Source organism: Maniola hyperantus, chromosome 12 (genome assembly GCF_902806685.2).
Source record: "Maniola hyperantus chromosome 12, iAphHyp1.2, whole genome shotgun sequence".
Lineage (NCBI taxonomy): Eukaryota > Metazoa > Arthropoda > Insecta > Lepidoptera > Nymphalidae > Maniola > Maniola hyperantus.
In genome coordinates this window covers 9,085,495-9,106,775 of record NC_048547.1, presented here as the reverse complement: position 1 = coordinate 9,106,775, position 21,281 = coordinate 9,085,495, and the positions used below count along the sequence as shown (strand labels likewise).

The 21,281-nt window shown below is 36.4% G+C and overlaps 1 protein-coding gene across 5 annotated transcripts in view; it reads right to left on the bottom strand.

The window, feature by feature from the left end:
- SKIP (Shal K[+] channel interacting protein) overlaps nt 1-18,125 on the bottom strand; it is a 149,360-nt gene extending 131,235 nt beyond the window's left edge. For all 5 annotated transcript variants that reach the window (XM_034974026.2, XM_069502089.1, XM_069502091.1 and 2 more), the window contains exon 1: nt 17,633-18,125. In XM_034974026.2, coding sequence (XP_034829917.1) covers nt 17,633-18,082 — 450 coding nt within the window. In that variant the 5' untranslated portion in view covers nt 18,083-18,125. The remainder of the gene's footprint in view (nt 1-17,632) is intronic.
- Between the last annotated feature and the right edge of the window lie 3,156 nt (nt 18,126-21,281).

Here is a 21,281-nt window from a genome sequence, read left to right as displayed (position 1 = left end):
TTACAGCATGTAATTAGAGTAATTACATTATTTATCAGCATACTGGTCAAGTGCGTGTCAGAACAGGTGTAACGTAGGGTTCCGTAACTATGCTAATTGCTTTAAACTTTGACGGTCATTATTTCTAAAGCGGTAGTTTTTATTAACTGTTTAATTTTTTTTTTTTTTAATAAAACAGGTGCTTACCAAAATAACAAACCAATTTTCGCCCATTTTTGTATTCTTTTGGAATAGCGATTTTTTATCCAATCAGTCTCATTTTTTGTGCAATAAGACTATTTTCTGTATCCCTAACGGTCTGCACAGACGAGGGACTGTTGTCCGCAGAGGACAATAATAGATCACTGAACTTATATACCTACTATGAATAAACAGTATGGCGAAACACCGCAGTAGGTAAAATATGAGGGACTTTATCCTTCGCGGAAAATTATCACACGTCTACATAGGCCCTAAATCTAACTCCTTTTAATAAAATCTGAGACCAGGTAATCAATGATTTCGAATAGGGGTAGGTACATACAGTTAATGCACTTAAGTACCTATGCCTATACACATAATGGGTGAATGAATAAAGTTTGTTATTCAACGGTAGCATACAGGACTACGGGCTACACGTTAGTTTATGACAACAGCAATAATCAATGTTAGTTCCTGAAACTGAAAGATCGATGGTAATAACCTGTACTGGATCTAGCTAGGTAAAATTAAATAAAAAATTTAGAAGTGATTTTGATTACATATTTGTAGTTAAGTAATTATTGTAATAAGAAGAATGCACAGAGTAAACGTTAAAATATTTCATCGTACCTTAAACTTTGCAATAAAGCTTACCTACTTGTAATGAAAAAAAAGAGTTTTTAGTAACTTAAACGGAGGTTATTAGCAAAAAGCTATAGAGATATACCTACCTAAAGTATAGAACAGTAACATTATTACCTAAAGTTCTATCAGCTGAATCTGCTTTCTATAACAATTGGACCAGACACCTATGTAAGCTTTCTCAGAAACGACTAGTTAGATATACACTTGGCAATTCGAGGAGAATGAGCTTTGTTGCTCAGCGGTCGCCATCGGATTCAGGGCCACTTTATACGTAACAATTACAGTATATCACGGTTAGTGCACAAAATTGCAAGAAGGATTAAAGTAAGTAATAGATGTTAGAAAAACAAGATTAGGTAAGCCACAGCGAAAATTAGAAAAGGTACTTAACTATAAGTTAAACATAAAAAAGCTTTTTAGGGTTCCGTACCTCAAAAGGAAAAACGGAACCCTTATAGGATCACTTTGTTGTCTGTCTGTCCGTCTGTCCGTCTGTCTGTCTGTCTAGAAACCTACAGGGTACTTCCCGTTGACCTAGAATCATAAAATTCGGCATTTAGGTAGATCTTATAGCTGATATTTGGGGAAAAATCTGAAAACCGTGAATTTAGGGTTAGATCACACAGAAAAAATTAAATTGTGGTCAAGAACTAATAATTAGTATTTTCAACTTTCGAAGTGAGATAACTATATCAAGTGGGATATCATATGAAAGGTACATTCTAAAACAGATTTTTATTTATTTTTATGCATCATAGTTTTTGATTATCGTGGAAAATGCGAAAAAATACGACTGTAGTACGGAACCCTCATTGCGCGAGCCTGACTCGCACTTGGCTGGTTTTTTTTAAGTCAAACGTGCAATTATGCTAATTCACCAATTATTGACTCATTAAATGAAAATAAGTCCAAACTAGATTATCATGCCGTAGCCATTGAGTAAGTTTTCCGTTTCCACCGTCATTCCTTCCCATCACCAGGCTCTTGTCATGGAAAGTTTTAGCAACCCATATGAAATATATTTATTGACATATTAAATTGAATATAAAATACGTTTCATCCATTACCGCGCCTCGGTAAAGCGTCGTTCTATAGCGGGATCCTATACTAATACACATGAAAACAAAGTGAATAAGTCCCAATTCGACTGTCATTCTGTATGCTATTAAAGAGTTCCAATCAGCACCTCACAACTCCATCATTAAAGATGCTATGGAACCTTAATCCTCAATCAGACAATTGGAAGTAACCAAAAATCTATAACCAACTTCGGCGGATGGACAACATGTGAGTAAAGCATCCTAATAAAATACTTCTAAAAGGGTGTGTTTGTTCGAAGCGGGGTTTTATCAGAAGAGAATTTGATATTCAGCAGTAAACCTAATTTTCTAGTTAGCCAGAATACTTGAAAGGCGTTTGAACATTCACAATTTAATGAAAGAACGTTCTTCCTTTAACCAATCAAGAAGTTCCTTTTTGAAACACGATAGAAAATTGTTGTAACATTGTTTATTCGGGCTAATATTAAACTTGGTACTCAAGAAACTGGAATCTTAGCCCCTTGTAATTTCCTCGTAAAATCATGTCCGCAAACAATTAAGTGAGCCTCAGACAGATTGGTTTGGTCCCGAAGGCGATCGTACTCGCCGTGGAATGTTAATTGAACCCTTCGACGGGTCAAGATCGGACACTTAAGACGTTGCTATCACCGGATGGTCATTGGACGAGTGCTTAAACCATTACGGTGTCGTGTGTTCATTAGTAAACGTTAGTATTTGCCCAGTGATTTGTGCAATTGCCTGGCCAAACCCGGCTTAATGGCTTTGTTCCGTCGTCGTTAGATGAAGTATTATTATTTAGTATCTTCTCTACTGGAAATTGACATGCTTCCTGCTATTAGTTCTAGATGGTAGACTACATTTGATTGCGGAATTAATTATATTAGTTACTTTCATCGAGTAAATACAATATTAGCCCTGCCCAGCGTTGATGATTCCTAAATGGGTGCTCCTTTACAAGTTGAACAGCTATGGCAGGCATTGTAAAAAAAATTACTGAATTGCGCTATCTACACAGTCAATATTGTTATTGGTTGAGGTACCGAACAATTATATACTTAAGTAAATCATTCTAAAAACAAATAAATACACTAGTTGCAACCAAAAACAACGGGATAGAATACTTAAAACTTTTTCAAAACACCAAAAAAGTTTCCCTCGTATGTAGATGTGCTGCATTAAAAGTCGAGAACTTTAAAATAAACTGTTAATGTGTAAAGCTAAAATTCAGCTCACGTACCCGTCGTGGTCGTTTAAACCGTGAAAAACGTAGCGTCTGTTTAAACAGCACAGTTAGCCACTTTTCTAAAAGCATCTGCACCTATTTTCATTCCACTGGCTCCAGGCAGGCATTCGTGGTGTCCGAAATAAAAACAGAAACTAAAACAAAATCAGCTCTCCTGTTTAATTTGCAGGGGGTTGTCGACAAAAACCTTAGCGTGTTGAGGCTTTTTTGTTGACCAAACGTAACAACGCAAACGCCGGAATGCATTGTTCCCGTTATTTTGTCCCCGGTTGTAAAAAACTACTACATATTTTCTGCCCTGACTCACTGGGTTTATTGGTGATACTTAAAATAAAGGCAGCATAGTCACCTCTGATAAGATTAAACATTCAAAGAATTATAGCTAACAATGATAATATTATTGAATATGTACGTACTTATGAAAGTTTCAAGTAAAAAACATTGAACTACTCTACTCACTTACTCATATAGCTCAGTGGTAAAAAAGGAATATATTTATTAGAATCTCCTAGGTACTTTGTAAAAGACTAACTCATTTTTATTAACATTGATGTTGGATCGTTATTAAGTTTCCATAGGCTGGATAGTGAGAACTGATAACCCGTTATCTCCTAAATATCTTTATAAGCACTTCCATCTCGCTAAATGCAGCTCAGGCGTCCAAACGGAAGCATTTGAGCATTTTATAACTTCAGTAGAGAAGCTTGAGCTTCTCCCATACTCATATTATAAATTTGAAAGTGTGTCTGTCTGTCTGCTAGCCTTTCACGGCCATCCGTTCAACCGATTTGACGAAATTTGGTACAGATATAACTTGCATCCCGGGGAAGGACATAGGCTACTTTTATCCCGGAAAATCAAAGAGTTCCCATGGGATTTTTAAAAACCTAATCCACGCGGACGAAGTCGCGGGCATCATCTAGTTGTTTATAGACTAGTTCAACGATCAGGAGATAGTAGCCACTGTATTCCTGACCTAAGCCTTAAAATAACTGAAGAAAAGTTGTCTTACGAACATTTGTAACAGTCAAACGCAAAAAACCGGCCAAGTGCGAGTCAGACCTCGCGCACCGAGGCCAGGGTGAGTTCGGAACTCAGGTATTTTTTTTGACATTTAGCACAATAAATCAAAAACTATTCTGTATAAAAATAAATAAAAATCCGTTTTAGGAAGTGGGGACATCGTATGAAAGGGCTTGTATATCACAGCCCTTTTCATACGATGTTCCCACTTGGTACCGTTTATCTTACTTTGATTTTTTTACCTGCCGAATGTTCATGATTCTAGGTCAAACGGGGAAGTACCTAAAGGGCTTTCTTGGACACGCAGCCGGACAGACAGACAACTAGGAAGTGATCCTATGAGGGTTCCTTTTTTTCTTTTGTGTAGCATGGACACCCTAAAAAGGAGGACATTTTACAGGTATGTAACTAATAAATTAAGGGACAATCATGGTCCTCCCAGTCTCTAGCACCCCGCTGCGAGGCAACGACCCTTAGGCGCCTTGGTTGACCGGATACAAACCTAAAACCCGGCCTGGAACGTGGACCCGGTATGCAGCGCTTTGCGATTTAAACTTCTGGGACGTTATTGTTTCCCTATTGCATTATAAATACATACTTGAGTCTAGAAGCGTGAAAACATTATCTTCATCTGTATAAATATCCAGGCAGAAATTATAAAGAAGTCTTCGAACAGTGGTGGTGATGATGATGATGATGATGTGGATGATATACGACTTACTGCTCAAGCATAAATAGTGCATACGGCTTTGAAACAATGCCCATAGAATTATTTTAGCTCATATTATAAATTCCCTACGTACATCAAATCAAAAACGACGGAATAATTGAAAAGCAAAAGTAAAAGATTAAGCCCCCAATCAAAAAATATACTCCTGCTTCTTAAACGCTTTTATAAGTACCTAACTAGCATTTGCCCCGCGATTTCATCCTGCCCGATCTTATTGTATATTACGTAATTCTATAGCCTATGTATTGTTTGTGTTATAGCAAATGCATGGAAAGCCGTATAGTTAAGTATTTTGTAATCTTTTTTTTGTCTTCATGGCTTTGTTTTTTTGTTGCTGTTTTTTGATTGCTTTTGTTTGTGTTTTTGTACTTGTGCGCTATGGTCCCAAATAAAAGGTTATTTATTTATTTTTATTTATGTCTACTTCTGGATAAAGTAACTTTTTACTGATAAAAAAGAATCTATAAACATATTAATGTATAAATGGGTACATACCACGATTATTTTTTGTTATTTGTCAAATTTCAACCCAATTGCACGGGTCGTGGTCACGACGGTCGGTGGTAAAATCATAAGAATTATAAAAATCAATTCAGTTAGTTTCAGAGTTTATCGGATTACAAACAAACAACATCTTTTTTCTTTAAAATATTACTAGCGACCCGCCCCGGCTTTGCACGAGTGCCAATTTAGTTTTTTCTAGTGATAACCAGCCTATGTGTTACTCGAGGATAGTGTAGCATTCTTGGTACAAGAATTTTTGAATTAATCCAGTAGTTTTTGAGTTTATTCGTTACAACCATAAAAAATACAAATTTTTCCTCTTTCTAACATTAGTGTAGCATAGTAATTAGTACAGATGCGCTATTATTTTCTAGGGAAGGTATAGGTACTCATAAAAGTAACGAGTGATAAAGAACGCTTATCTTCAAAGGCTTAATATGTTCGTAATAGCATTTGAAAGGCATCCCAAAAAAGTAATTTAGAAAGAACAGGTAGATTGTATTATTGACCGGAAACCTATCATTACTACGGACCCGTTTTATTCCAGCGGTATGAATCACTATAGAGTTAATATGAAAATAATCGAGTTCGCTTGTCGCTTATTACGATCGGAAATGTAATTTGGATGCGCTTAAATGCTAATTGGAGTAGGTCACTGCAATCACTGAACGGAATTAATGGAGTACCAAATGAGGAGCAATTGAAAATCCATGTTTAAAATAGTTGCGGGATTGGACTTTGCCATTTTGAAACTGGGCAGAATTAATTTTAACCGAACGGCGTTGTAATACGTAAAACATCGAGACTAATTTGTATTAAAATATAATATTATTAACATATTGCATTATATCGGCTTTTTAAACTAATTGATTTCATTATAATTTGTTTTTGCGCACATAAATCAGGTTGAGCTGAAGCTAAGTGATTGAATAATCGTGTTTTTAAATAAGTGTGTAAATTTATTAAATATAGATTTTCGTATTTTTGTACATATTTATTTTGATCTTAGTGTGAATAATGTGTTTTTTTGTTTGTATAAGTAGCGATAATTTTTAGCCTATTGGTAACACTCTGGAATAAATCTATTAGCTATCTATTAGTGAAAGTCATTTTCAGAGTCAAGTTCCTGAAATTACTCTATCTGCTTGGCCCCGCAAACTAACATTTACCTCTTTATAACATTGTATTATATGTATGATTGTGCACATAATACTTGAGCACTTGTTTTTATTAGTACTAAGCTTTGCTCGCGTCCCTTCATCCGCGTGGACTACACAAATTTCAAAACCCCTATTTCACCCCCTTAGGGGTTGAATTTTCAAAAATCCTTTCTTTGCGGATGCTTTACGTCATAATAGCTATCTGCATGCTAAATTTCACACGATCCGTCCAGTAGATTGAGCTGTGCGTTGATAGATCAGTCAGGTCAGTCACCTTTTTCCTTTATATATTTAGCTTTAGTAGTAGGTATTACTTATAAGGTATACCTATATACTATTTTTATCTTCTTCTCGGTAGGAAAGGTATTCCGAACCAGTAGTGGTAGATGCATCCGACTATTCGAAGTACTTGTAAAAGTTTATTTGAATAAAAAAGATTTTTATTTATTTTATTTTTATTTTATCACATCAAAGTGCATGCCCATCAATTCTAAATTTATAAAAAGGTCTGCCGGAACAACTTTCAATCAAAAAATATTTTTTCAATGTCCAAACGCTTTCCAAATATTTATGAATGACAGATAGTTTGTTAAACGGCACTTTATATAATCTATGCGATGATACTCTACGGTTAAATGTATATTTGAACGTTTCCGCGCTCCAATATTTAACCCTAGAATCCAACAGGGGTACTTTTGGCACCCCAGAGCGTAAAATTTTCTTATTACGTATCTCTGTTGAATGTTGGCCATGTTCAGACTGAGTAGCTAATACAAGCGGAGATAAAAAAACAAAAACGAATAAGGTGTAGATGACGAAACCAAAGAAACGAATTTTCATATTTTATACTCAATATTTTTTGCGGCGATGACTCCAATTTGATGGTTTATAACCTCAACGGTTAAAGGTGCGGACTGAAATTCGAAAGGTCGCCGGTTCAAACCCCATCCGTTGCACTATTGTCGTACCTACTTCTAGTACAAGCTTCACGCTTTATTGGAAAGGACAGGGGAATCTTAGTCAAGGGGCATGGCCTTCTCATAGTCCACAAACGTAAAGCAAAGTGGCCGATTATACTATGCAAATTAATTATTATTTTGTGCTACTCTATTTCTTATCTGTTTACTTATCTGATTATTTTATAATTTTACATTATTGTTATCATAATCATATACTACTGTTTCAAGTGATTAATAATATTATGATTGCTTAGGCTAAGCTGAGAAGGGACATTTTGTATATCTAACAACTTGGTTTTAGATAATGTTATTTTTTTACGTTGTGGTTTTATTTACTTTGTACCTATTTAATATAGATTGATCATAAATTATGGCGCAAACTGAAAAACATCGCTGAGCATTTTTATCAATGCCCGGGTTATATATGCTCAAGTTAATTAAAATATTAAATAAGTAGTTAATTTTTAAATTATTTTAGGATTGTAAGATGCTAATAATACATAAGTAAATAGTTATATTTAATAAAAAATAAAGATGTTCGTGGTAGGTACTCCAAGCACCCCACTGTATGAAAAGTGGTAAAACACCATAGAGTTCTAGGGTTAAGGTAACATAAAATGTGAATAGTTGAGAAGATGAAAACGCACGTTTATTAATTTCACTATTACTATCAATTTGTAATGATTCATGATCCCGCGTGATTTTTTTCATTTTGGGCCTATGAATATACATATAATATTATATGTCTGCTAACGTCTGTTAAAAAAAAGCTTGGATTTGACTCGCTCCAGCAATGCACGGGGCTGCAATGGCTTGTATGGTACGGTATAATAACATTGTAAATTGAAAAATTAAAAAGAGCAACCGCCGAGTTTCTTGCTGGTTCTTCTCGGTGGAACAGCATTCCGAACCAGTGGTAAATTAAAACTACCTGACTATTCATAAGCACTTGTAAAAACTTTACATTAATAAAAAAAACATTCTATTCTATTCTGATTCTGATGATGAACGAGCACCTTCGTTCGATTAAACCCAAATTCAAAACTGAAATAAAATCTCGTATTGATCGTAATATAACATTATTTTCAACATACAAAAAATTATGTAGCTTCTTAATAGGTAGGATGTTTAGTTAAGAATTTTTCTACAACCGACTCAGCACGCACATAGGGTGCCATTTTTTTTTAATTCTTTCTAAAATAAGACCTTACCCTAAGAAAAGTTTTTCAGAAATTCCACCCGAGCAAAGCCGAACAAGTAAGCTAGTTGTTAATAAAAATCTTGCTTAAAGTCAAAACCTATTGTTTATAACAGTGGGCATACATTGCACAAACCAACAAAGGCACAAGAATAAAATAGTAAAGGGAAGGTGCCACCTAAGAAGCCAAAACAAAGTCCTCAAAGGTTTATTTACGCGTTTCTTGGAAGAACAAACGTTTGATGGAGAACTCGTATAAATGAATCTTCAATTCGGCTAAACTGGTAAATTCAAATAAATAATACAAGGTATCAGCGACCAGCCAGTAAGCCAGTAAAATTATTATTTGACCCCATTGTCGCATTTATTTGGTCTTTACTGTTTCATTTTATGAAACAATTATGTTTTATTGCATGGAATTGAGATTTAAAAAACCAGCAAGGTGCGAGTCAGACTCGCGCACCGAGAGTTCCGTACTACAGTCTTATTTTTTCGATATTTTGCAGGATAAATTAAAAACTATTATGCGTAAAAATAAATCTGTTTAAGAATCTACATATATATAAAGCCCTTTTATATGATACCCCATTTGGTATAGTAATATTACTTTAAAAGTTGAAAATACTTTTTTTTAACTTTAGTTTTCTGATTTTTCCTTTACTTGTGCTGTAAAACTTACCTACCTGCCAAATTTCATGATTCTAGGTCAACGGGAAGAACCCTATAGGTTTTCTTGACAGACACGACAGACAGACCGACGGACAGACAGATAGACAACAAAGTGATCCTATAAAGGGTTCCTTTTTCTTTTTGAGGTACGGTACCCTAAAAGGCGTTAAATAAAATGTTAGGATAGCTTCAATGCGAGAGTCACAAAAAAATTGTTAATAGCTGGTAGACTGTGCAATGTGCATAGATGGAGTCATCATAATCATGATCAACCCTTCGCCGGCTCACTACAGAGCACGGGTCTCCTCTCAGAGTGAGAAGGGTTTGGCCATAGTCTACCACGCTGGCCATGTGGGGATTGGTAGACTTCACACACCTTTGAGAACATTATGGAGAACTCTCAGGCATGCAGGTTTCCTCACGATGTTTTCCTTCACCGTTGGGTGGAGTACAGTGGCGTGCACAGGGTTTGGAGCCAGGGTAGGCATTAGTTAGGTAGGAACCTGTTTACTGGCAGGTCATAATGTAAAATTTGCATTGAGCTATTACAACTGGGGTAAGCAGTGCATTTATGCCTCTATGACCTGCACGCCACTGGTGGAGTAGTACACTGTTTTTACCCTTTATCCACGGCTGTTTCCTTGTTAAAAACTTAATACGTTATCACAAAAGTATGATGAATTTTACCTACCTCGTATTAGTATTCTGTTGCATATTTTCTTTTTGGTTGCTTCCGTAACTGAATATAAACTTTTACTTACACTGAACTTTTACGTAAATATCTAATGAAGTAACTCTTCATTTCCATTTTTAGTTAATTAAGAGAATTTAAGAATTATTTTTTTTATTGTCGTGCAGTAAGTAGAGACCCCATAAAATTAAAAAATGACCAAAACATTATAAGCGACAAGTTATTGTGTCTACAATTCAGTCTACGAGTCAGTTAGTCAGTTTATTCTTTTTTGTGTAGATGTAAACTTACTAAATATTTTTTCTAAACGAATTCCGTTTAAAGAAATAAGTTCGGTAAATCCAATTTTCATTTAAGGAGATAAATTACGGGCCAAGTAAAAGTAGTGATTTAAAAATATAATGGAGAGTGAAATGGAGATTCAATCAGTAAAGAAAGTACCTAAATACCAAATAAGAGAAAGCTGTAACACATTTTGGGAAGCAAGGAGTATTTATAATTATTATTTTACACACAAAACAATTGTTGATGACATCGTCAGGAGTAATGAATTGATATTATTAGAATTAAATAATTAGTACATACATGCATTTCAAACAAAAATTGTGTTCTATGTAGTTGTAAAAAAAAATGGGGAGTTTTGGGGACCCAGTTTTTTGGATGGAACATCCGTCAGATCGATTTTGTTCGTATAAAATGTAGCCTATGTCACCCGGACCATAATAACGAATCAATTGACACCTTATTCATCAAAATCAGCCCAGCAGTTTAGGCGCTACGGTGGAACACACATAGATACATACATACATGCATAATAGACTGCTAAAATCATAACCCTTTTGGCTTTGAAGTAGTCGGGTAAATATTAGTAAGACACTGGACATCAAATTGTAAGCAAAAACGAGCAAAAAGCCCGCAATTTATTTTTCATCGGAATTATATTTTGTGGTATAATACAGAGGTCGTTGTAGTTCGTCCTCTTTCTAAAATTTCTTTACGTTTTTAGGGTTCCGTACTGTCTGTCTGTCTGTCGGTCTGTCAAGAAACCTACAGGGTACTTCCCGTTAACCTAGAATCATGAAATTTGGCAGGAAGGTAGATCTTATAGCTGATATTTGGGGAAAAATCTGAAAACCGTGAATTTGTGGTTACATCACACAAAAAAAATTAAATTGTGGTCATGAACTAATAATTAGTATTTTCATTTTTTTAAGTAAGATAACTATATCAAGTGGGGCGTCATATGAAAGGTCTTCACCTGTGCATTCTAAAACAAATTTTTATTTATTTTTATGTATCATAGTTTTTGAATTATCTTGCAAAATGTCGAAAAAATACGACTGTAGTACGGAACCCTCACTGCGCGAGCCGGACTCGCACTTAGCCGGTTTTTCAAATTAAACATGTTTGTCTACTTGAATCTTTTCCATTCTGTGAATCTCAGGGGCCTTACATTTACAATAATCGATACTTATCTTCCCAAGGGGCTAAGAGCAAATGCTCTCGAGTTAGCTGACTTTAGGTCTGCTCTATGTGTCTTGAACAAATATCCAAACACTTCGTGCTAACTTCCCCGTCTTGCACCTGACAAACTTTTGATTGTACCCAGCTATGCTGCTAATGCCACGGAGAATTTCCTTTAATAATTATGCAAAATTAAATTCATAATTTCATAAGTTAGGTACAATTGGCTGAAAACTCGTTATGAACCGTCAACAGTTCATCTGTATTTAAAGGAAAAGCTGACTGACTGACTGACTGATCTATCAACGCACAGCTTAAACCACGGATGCACCGATAGTTATTATGACGTAGACATCCGCTAAGTAAGGATTTTTGAAAATTCAACCCTTAAGAGGGTAAAACAGGAGTTTGAAAGGGCGACGCCCATTCTTGGTCAAAATTCATCCATTAATGTTATAAAAAAACTTATTCAATGACTGAAATATTGCTCGTAACGGTTTGTGCGTAACATTCTGGCGTAATTAAAAGACACTCAACTAATTCCGCTCATAATGACAATCTTGGCAGTGTAGGTATTGCAATAATTCTTACTGAGAAAACAAATAAACAAACAGGTTTATAAAACTTAGTAAAATAGTGCTTGTTTCTTGATCTGTGATCTAATGCCTTTCATTAATTTCATTGATGGATGTACTTTGGCTACAAAGTACAAACCCTGTGGCGAATGGGCGTTTCCCTTGTAATTCCTGTGCAATTGTGAGTGAAATTTAAGTCGTGGGCATAAGCTAGTTATTTATATATCAGTTTTATAAAAGTATAAGTAAATTAAAGTGTTATAAAACAATAAAAGTATTATAAAGGATTAAGGCACTAATTAAGGGAAATTACTATTGCTTTTGCTATTTTCAAAAGGGCATTAAAATAATTTCAGTAAATTCCGGACATTTCACGGCTTTAATACAATTCTTAACTACGCCTAGTTTGCGTGCAATCCTCGAAGAGTGAAATAAAACAACTCACGAATACGTTGAACCTTATACAAACCGATTGTATTGTATGTAGGTACATACCCTATAGAATGCCGCGTACATCGATTAACCTTTATATTATATATAGTTTATCTCATTAGCATAAACTTATTACTTATGAGCTCTCCGTGTTTTTTTGTTAATGTTTAGGCCACTCCATGTTTTTTGTTAATCATAGCATGTTGCTTTTGTATTATGTGATTGCAACAAATCTAAATATATAAAAGGAAAAGGCAACTGACTGATCTATCAACGCACAGCTCAATCTACTGGACGGGTTGGGCTGAAATTTGGCATGCAGTTAGCTATTATGACGTAGACATCCGCTAAGAAAAGATTTTTGAAAATTCAATTGAAAATTTGTGTAGTCCACGCGGACGCGGTGTTTCATAGTTACAGTACATAAATCACATTTTCTGGTAGATTTTTTATTAATTAAACAATGTAAAAACTTTGCGTTTCGTAGCGTAGGCAGGTATTCATTTTAATTTCAAGCTATGTTGTCTGCGAGTAAAAGATCAGTCATTTGTTGTAGACGCGTAGAAATTCGATCCATTAAGGGGTGTTAACGTGGATATAATCCGGAGCATTCGTGCACAAACCCCTCTATTACAGAATTAGCAGCGAAGGAAATGATAGATCATAATGGCATAGAAAAGATAGTACACTGCCAAGTATCAATTTCCTTCTGGAAATAAGGTTCAATACAAAATCTTTCAGCGAGAACTATTATTAACTACATATTCTTATTCTTTCATTTTCCCTGGGAACGGGGATGGGCGCTAATGTGGGACGCAACGTGCGTTGACACATTGATAGGGAGCCAGCATCAAGACCAGGAGCCGCAGTAGAAATGGCTGAAAACGGCAAGCGGCGCAAATATGCCTCTCTTATCGAGAGTTACATTTTTGTTCCGTTTGCCGTGGAGACCCTGGGGCCATGGGGGAGTCTTAGTGCCAAAAAAAATTACGAGACATTTCACCGCGATTAATAGCCCCATCTGGCGACAGAAGGAGTGGCTTATTTTTTGCGTAACAGCCTGGCTGTCCAGCACAGAAATGCAGCCAATATTCTTGGCACCATTCCACGCGGGCATGATTTGTATAGTAATTAGATTAGGCTAGCTTTAAGTTTTATTGTAGTATTTTCTAAAAACCAAACAAAAATATTGTATCTAATCAGTAGTATTCTGATAAGCAGTGCGTCATAGAGTATCATTCTCCTTTGGTTTTGGGAATGCGTATTACATTTAAAACATAAACCATTAGAGTTTTGACTGTTAAAATATAGAATTCTGTGAAAGGAAACTTTGGTAAAACTGAAAGACTCTCCAAATGGATAAAACTGAAAGAGCAGTATTTCAACGATGCGCCGTGAAAGTCGGTTGTGGCGTAGCATTTTACAACATAGCGAAATACTGGACATCTGTTGGACGTTGGTTTGTGAATTCCATTGGCTTTTTGATGCTTGAACAGAGAATATAATGTTAATAACCGAATATGCACTAACTAGCATATGCTCGCGACTTCGTCTGCGTGGACTACACGAATTTCGAACCCCTATTTTACCCCTTAGGGGTTGAATTTTAAAAATCCTTTCTTAGCGGATGGCTACGTTATAATAGTTATCTGCATGACAAATCTCAGCCCGATCCGTCCAGTAGTTTGTGCTGTGCGTCGATAGGTCAGGTCAGTCGCCTTTTCCTTTTGTAATTAACAGATTTATGATCGCATTATGAACCAAAAACTTCTAAACCTATGCTTTAATAGCCGTAACTATGTCCGTCTGATCTGACTGACTGACCTATTAAGGCGCAGCTCAAACTACGGAACGGAGCGGGCTAAAATTTGACTAAGAAAGGACTTTTGAAAATCCAACTCCTAAGGGGGTAAAATAGTGGTTTGAAATTTATCTAGTCCACGCGGACGAAGTCGCGGGCATAAGCTAGTCTGATGATAAAAGTGTGCAGTGTTTCATAAAAGTTTATTGCAAAGCTGCAATTACAAAATGACTTTCCAATAATAGCAACAGATGCTGGATACAATGGGCGTCAACAGCACATAAATATTGGCCTAATAGTCGGAACTCTGATATTGATACCAATGAAATTTGTCAGTAGCTTTTGTCAGTGGTTCCGGCGGCGTGTATGAATGGGCTGTGGTAAAAAACGCCTTTGTTTGGTGTGAACGGTTAAAGGAAATGTGCGCAGGTAGATACGAAAATAGAACATCATGACGTTTTACAAACAGTCCGATCTGATAAGTTTACTGATAAATGATAATATTCCATGTTTACTTAAACTTCCAATATTACTGAACTCTGTAACATTGAAATTTAGTTTTTTATTTTATTTCATTTTCCCTACTCAGTTAAATAGAACTGGGTATAATTTATAAAGTAGATGATTAGATGATGCTTGTGACTTTGTCCGCGCGGATATACCTACCTAGGTTATGTCGGAACTCTTTGTTTTACCAGGATAAAAGTAGCCTATATCGGTCTCTGGGATGCAAGCCATCTCTGTACCAAATTGGTGATGCCCGTGACTCTGTCCACGTGCATTTAAGGTTCTTTAAAAACTCCGTGGGAACTCTTAGTTTTTCCGGGACAAAAGGTACTCTTTGTTCATCCTCGGGATGCCGAAAATCAATTAAACGCAATTAAACGAATAGGCTGTGAAAAGCTAGCAAACAGACAGACACACTTTTATATTTATATAATATTTAGTAGTATGGAAGTATGGATTTGTGTTATATAATAAATGAGCTAGTATCTACAACAGTCTTGTATGTTCAACCTGAAGCTCAGCCCCGAACAGGTTTGAACGCGAAGCTCGAAACCGGTAAAAAATCATCACAGGTAATTGCGGTGGAGTCATCGCTTTACGATTTGATATAGTATGATAAAACGTATTTATAATTGAAAATGGAGATGCTCTTCCAAATTAATAACAAACCAATTAAAATGCAATATTAAAACCCACAATAAACATTTTTAATATACCGCAAATAATATTTTGGTAACATGCTATGGCTGTAGGTAACCAATAAATCTTCCAAAGAGGCTTTCGTTATAGAAAAGGAAAGAAATCTTGAAAAAGAATCTCTTTTACTTGCTATAAGACAGTGCGCCGTGGTATATTTCCTGCATAACTCCAGTTTCTATAAGCGCATAAAATATGGCCATCCTTTACTTTGCCAGTAAATCATGCTGGCAATGTCACATTTATTTTCCTTTCAAAACCTAGCTCGTATAATCTACAATGTATTCACCGCGGCTCGCGTATGCCATTACCCAGGTTCTCGTTAGCTAAATTATTAGAAACAGGGTATTGTGTACGAGTCGAAACAAAAAGGTGGCTAATAAAAAGTAGGCAGCTATGTAGTTACATACGCGGAAGATTGCTTGAGTGCTTTGCGTGGTAACCTAGGAAGTAAATAGGAGCTAACATAACGAAAAATAACGATTTTTTGCATAACTTCAAAACTTGCAGATTTATGAATCATATTGTGCTGCCATTTTGCTTTGCATTTTGCCAAAATGCTTTGGAAATAAACGGTTTTCGCATTGTTTTTCTTCAAAACTCGTGGATTTATGAAATGATTTGGAAAAACTACCTTCGCATAGTTATTCTTCAAAACTTGTGGAATTATGTTATGTTGCCATTTTGTATAAAAAATGGCTTTGAAATCAAATACTTATTCACTCAAAATTTTATGTTGCGTTGTTTAGGGCACACCTTGAACATACCGGACCCTTGCAATACAGGCCAGTTTCTTTTTTCAGAAATCCAGAAACTTATTTTGAATTTAGTGATAGGTAGGTACATACTTCAAAGTTTCAACTCTTGCCACCATAGAGTTATAAACATCACTGCTTGTCACATTATTTAGTAGGTAGGTACGCCTACTAACTTTTATATCTATGGCTTACGTGACATGAAAACGTCGGATATTGAACGCAAACATGAAAAGACAGAAATGTAGTCAGTTTAGTTGAATATATTTTTGATATATCAACTGATAAGAAGTTATCGGCACGTGGTAGGCATTTGATTTCATTCATTTGCTTACCGATAACATCATCAAACGATAAGCTTTCTAGAATTAGATGAACAGACAAATACCTATTGGGTAGAGCACGGGTAGAGAAACGCACAAAGGGCGTGCCAGATAAAAATACTCCGCCTTCTTAACTCACTACCGACTTGAATAATTAATAACTCGTTAATTAAGATACAAGCTAAGTGGCCTAACCCCCACAATGATGAAACATTTTTTAAAGATTCCTTTTAAAGAAGTTTAAATAAATTATTCTAGCTCTTTGTCAAGTAGATTAAAAACTAAGTAGATAGGTAGGTAAAAGCTAAAATTTGTGGAGCAGGAGCATAAATATAATGAACAGGATTCGTAATTTATGGAACAACCAGCTGATGCCCGCGACTTCGTCCGCGCGGAATTAGGTTTTTAAAAACCCCGTGGGAACTCTTTGATTTTCTGGGATAAAAATAGCCTATGTCACTGTCCAGGTCTTTATCTATACCCATGCAAAAAATTACAAAAAAAATTAAATAAATAAAGTACCTACCTATATATTTGAAATTTAAAAACCCACTTATGTAGGTACCTAATCCTTTTGTATCGATTGTATCGATTCGAGTAATCATTTCCGAGAACTTCGCTAATTATCGCCAAAGGAAACTGAGACAGGCTATAGGATTTATCGTAAACCCAATTTAGAGCTGGGAGGCACGCGATTACAATCTTCTCACGACAGGGAAGGCGCGCAAAGTTCTCATCTCCAGGGAAATCACGCACGCAAGAAACTTTATAGCAACACGTCCGAGTGATCCGCCCGGAGCGCGGCCAAGGCTCTATGCCACACACAGGCCGATCAAAAGAAAAAATACAAGGCGCGGGCACTGCCTCTACGCGGTTGCCTCCCATCATTCTGAAAACTTGTTACTGCATCGCACTTCAAGCACTTTCATCAAATTTAAAAAATTTGGTCACTGTCACAAAACCACGAGTTGTAACCGGTAGAAGCAATGCCATTGCCACTTATAATGAACACTGACCGTGGTTGAATATGGCTGCAAGCTCAAGCGGATGCCGTCCTGAGCGAGGCGTTCGCGTAGCAAACGTTTCAGCTGTATTCGCGGTATTTTCACCAACTCAGCCTTGCCTTCTTCATATTCATCAGCGTACTTTGCTGGTTCTATTGAAACTGTAGCCTGCTCTTTACGTGGCTCCTCCTCACATCGACAAGAGTCTCTAGCGGCAGCTGCTTCCTCTAAAGTAAAGTATACGGCTGCTGCACCCTCCTCTCTCAAAATTCTTACTGAATGCAGCAACCGCTGACGATGTGCAGGATTGAGGACACCGATGGCATCCAGATCGGGCTCGCCGACCTGTTTGCATATTTCTAGGTCGTCGTAGCCGTTATCAATAAAACTCTCCGAGTATTGGCCCAGGTGGAGCGATCGCAACCACTCGATTACGATGTTGCCGGTTGTCAAAGTGGCCATGTCGCGTCAAAACGCGGGGCGCATCACAAGGCGTGCTCGCGGCGCGGCAGTCGGCGAGAAACTGGCGACCACGCTCCCCTTTACCCCCTCCTCCCCCCTTCAGCTCAGAGCTGCGGTTGCCGTCCCTAAAAACTACGTGCTTTTGCTTTCTGACATTTTATTTTTATAGTATAATCGTTTCACATCAAAGAAGATAATAATCACATATACTACATACATTCCAAACATTATAATGTATTAAAAAATGCGTCCTTCAAGTGAATTTCACTGTATTACGGTGAAGTAATAGACTGACCCCTGAGGGCCATAACTTCATTTTTTATAAAAGCTGAAAGTTTCTAGGTATGCGTATTGTCCGCAACGCAACACAGGGAGGAACGATCATTGACTAGGTAGGTATGAAGTTTGGATAATGGTTGACTTTGGCAGATAACAGGTAACAAAGACGTAGGTAGGTAGGTACCTATACAATCTTTCTCATAGTACAAAGACTTTTATCTCTCTCTTTCTCTTCTATCTACGATCAGTAGGTACCTGGATTATAAACAGATTGAAAGTTCGTAAATGTTCACAGTTTCAAAGTTCAAAGTAGGTACAAAGCTATTTTTTTATTTTCTTTGGAATAGTATTAGAAATCACGTCATGCATTGCCAGACATCTGACTACTGAGCATGGGTCTCCTATCAGAATGAGAAGGGTTTGGCCATAGTCTACCACGCTGACCAAGTGCCGATTGACAGATTTCACACACCTTTGGGAACATTATTTTGAACTCTCGGGCATACAAGATTCCTCACTATATTTAGTGAGACTTAAACGTACCTACTACTTTACTTAAAACGTAAACTCCGAAAAGTAGCGATTTAGCGTTCCGGTACGATACCGTGTAGAAACCAAAGGGGCATGGGTTTAATAAAAACTGCCACACCCCTTCCAGGTTAGCTCGCTTTCATTTTAGACTGCGTCATCACACAACAGGTGAGATTGCAGTCAATGGCTAACTTGTATCTGAAGTTTGAAAAAAAGTTAAAGATATTGTGTGCCTCGAGGATCGAATCCTGGGCCCCCTAATACAACCAACGTCGTTACCACTAGGCTATCATAGCTACAAACAAAAGCATAACTTAATAAATAAAATCTAAGCTCAAACATATTTCTTCCACTATCAAGCTCTCAACAAGTCAATATCACGATAGCGAATGCAAAATTAGTATTCTATCTGCTACGACAAAATGAAATGATAAGCCCCGCAAAAGCCTACCGCGATTTGCGCTATCGCCAGATGGACCAGATTATTTTAACCTAGTTCGTTCGCTAAACGATTCAGAGGCTTTTAGTTTTATTGAAACCTAAATATCTTATCTCTTTGTGATACAATTTGTAAGAGATTCCAACAAAACTGACACATAATTTTGTAATAATCGCTACAATCTTGACAGACTGCTCGTGGCCGTCAAGTCATCCTTGTGCGATAGGAAAGACAAGGGAAAGACCGAGGATGTTTATGTCAATTTTTATTTCTATAGCATAATATCTTCACTGAACTCTATTAATTTTTTAAGCAATTTTTGATTTTCGCTATTTTGGCACTGATATCAGCACTTAGCGTTTGTGAGCGTACCTAATAAGTCTATGGCGTACCTACTCGCACTAAATGTTAGTGATGAGACGTCAAATTCTGTCAACATACAGTGTCAACAAGAAGACCCGTAGGTCGATTCCGGAAAACCTGCATCAATTGTTATTACAATCACAACAATTGCGATTGTAATACCTACATTTGACACAAAGTGTCAATTTTAATTCTCAGTACGCTCGGTGGGGCGCTTCGAGTCAGTACAAGAAATAACTGGCTTTTTGTATTATGGTACATGCTACCTACCTATAGGTACACCTATTCTAGCGTATTTGTATAAATGTTCATTTCAGTGCATAACTCAGTCAATACAAGTCCTGCGTCTTTGAACTGTATATGTAAGAAAGTAGCTTTCTATACCCTGTTTGAATCAAACTATTTATAATAATTTCAATTAATTACTTCTTTCGTTAATAGTGATAGCTATTTATTTAGCGATTATAAAGAAAATGAATCGATTCAAATACTACCATTGGTGAATTTTGCATAAAGAAAAATCTAAAATAAAGAATATTTAAGCTAACCAACGGCATTTAGAACCGAATTATGAAAACAATTTTTTAAAATTTCTTACAAAAAATTCCTGCGAAAACTAGAGAAAATATCCAAAGCAACGCCCTCATACTATGTAGTTGGCTGAACGTGGCGAAAAGGTATGGCTGGTCACGTTTCAAGTCCTCTTGTAGAAAGAATCCTCTGCGTCGCAAACTAACACTGACACCAGCCACTTCTAAAATAGAAGGACACATTCTCTGCGTCAGAATTTAAAATAATAGAATTTCGGATAGTTCTACTTATAATGCTTTATAATATTATATTAGTCATATGAACAGTAAATAATTAACAAGGCCAATGATTAGATACTTAAATACTAAAGCTTAGCATGAATGAGCATTATTAACTACTTTAAAACCATTTTAATTTGGTGAAATATGTACAGTGCTAATTATTTTCTTCACAGTAATTTCACATGCGATTTTTCACGGAAATTGTAAAATCACTTTACAATTTTTAAAATCGTTTGCTTGCTATATTAATTTAACCAAAAATTATGATCAAGGTCCATGGAGCTGATATTTCACGTAGGTACAGTGATATTTTTGTATTTCGAAATAATTCTAATACGAATGAAAATCGCTCTCATACTCTACTGTCTTCGCACGGGGTCAATGATCATGGGTGGGCGAATTTTAAAAAAGAAAGCGGGATTAATTAACGACATATTTTCAAACTTTGTGAGATCTTGCTTTGTGATTTTTCACAGGCTTCTTTAAGTTAGGTAGCTAGTGTTTTATATGATAAGGCTTTTCACGTGATTTTTTACATGCTACATGTCCATATTAACTATGGCTCTTTTCGTACTGCATCCGATACGAATCCGAGAAAATACAGATCTAAAAAACTCGGATCAAATCCGGGTGTCGATTTTACACTGCGTCCGTTTCGATGGATGCTCGGATTCGTATCGGAATTGTGGTTAATTTGGTCCGAGAACAATGGTTCGAAATAGAGATAATCTCGGGTTCGGAAAAACAAATTCAGATCTACTGCGCAATTCCTCAT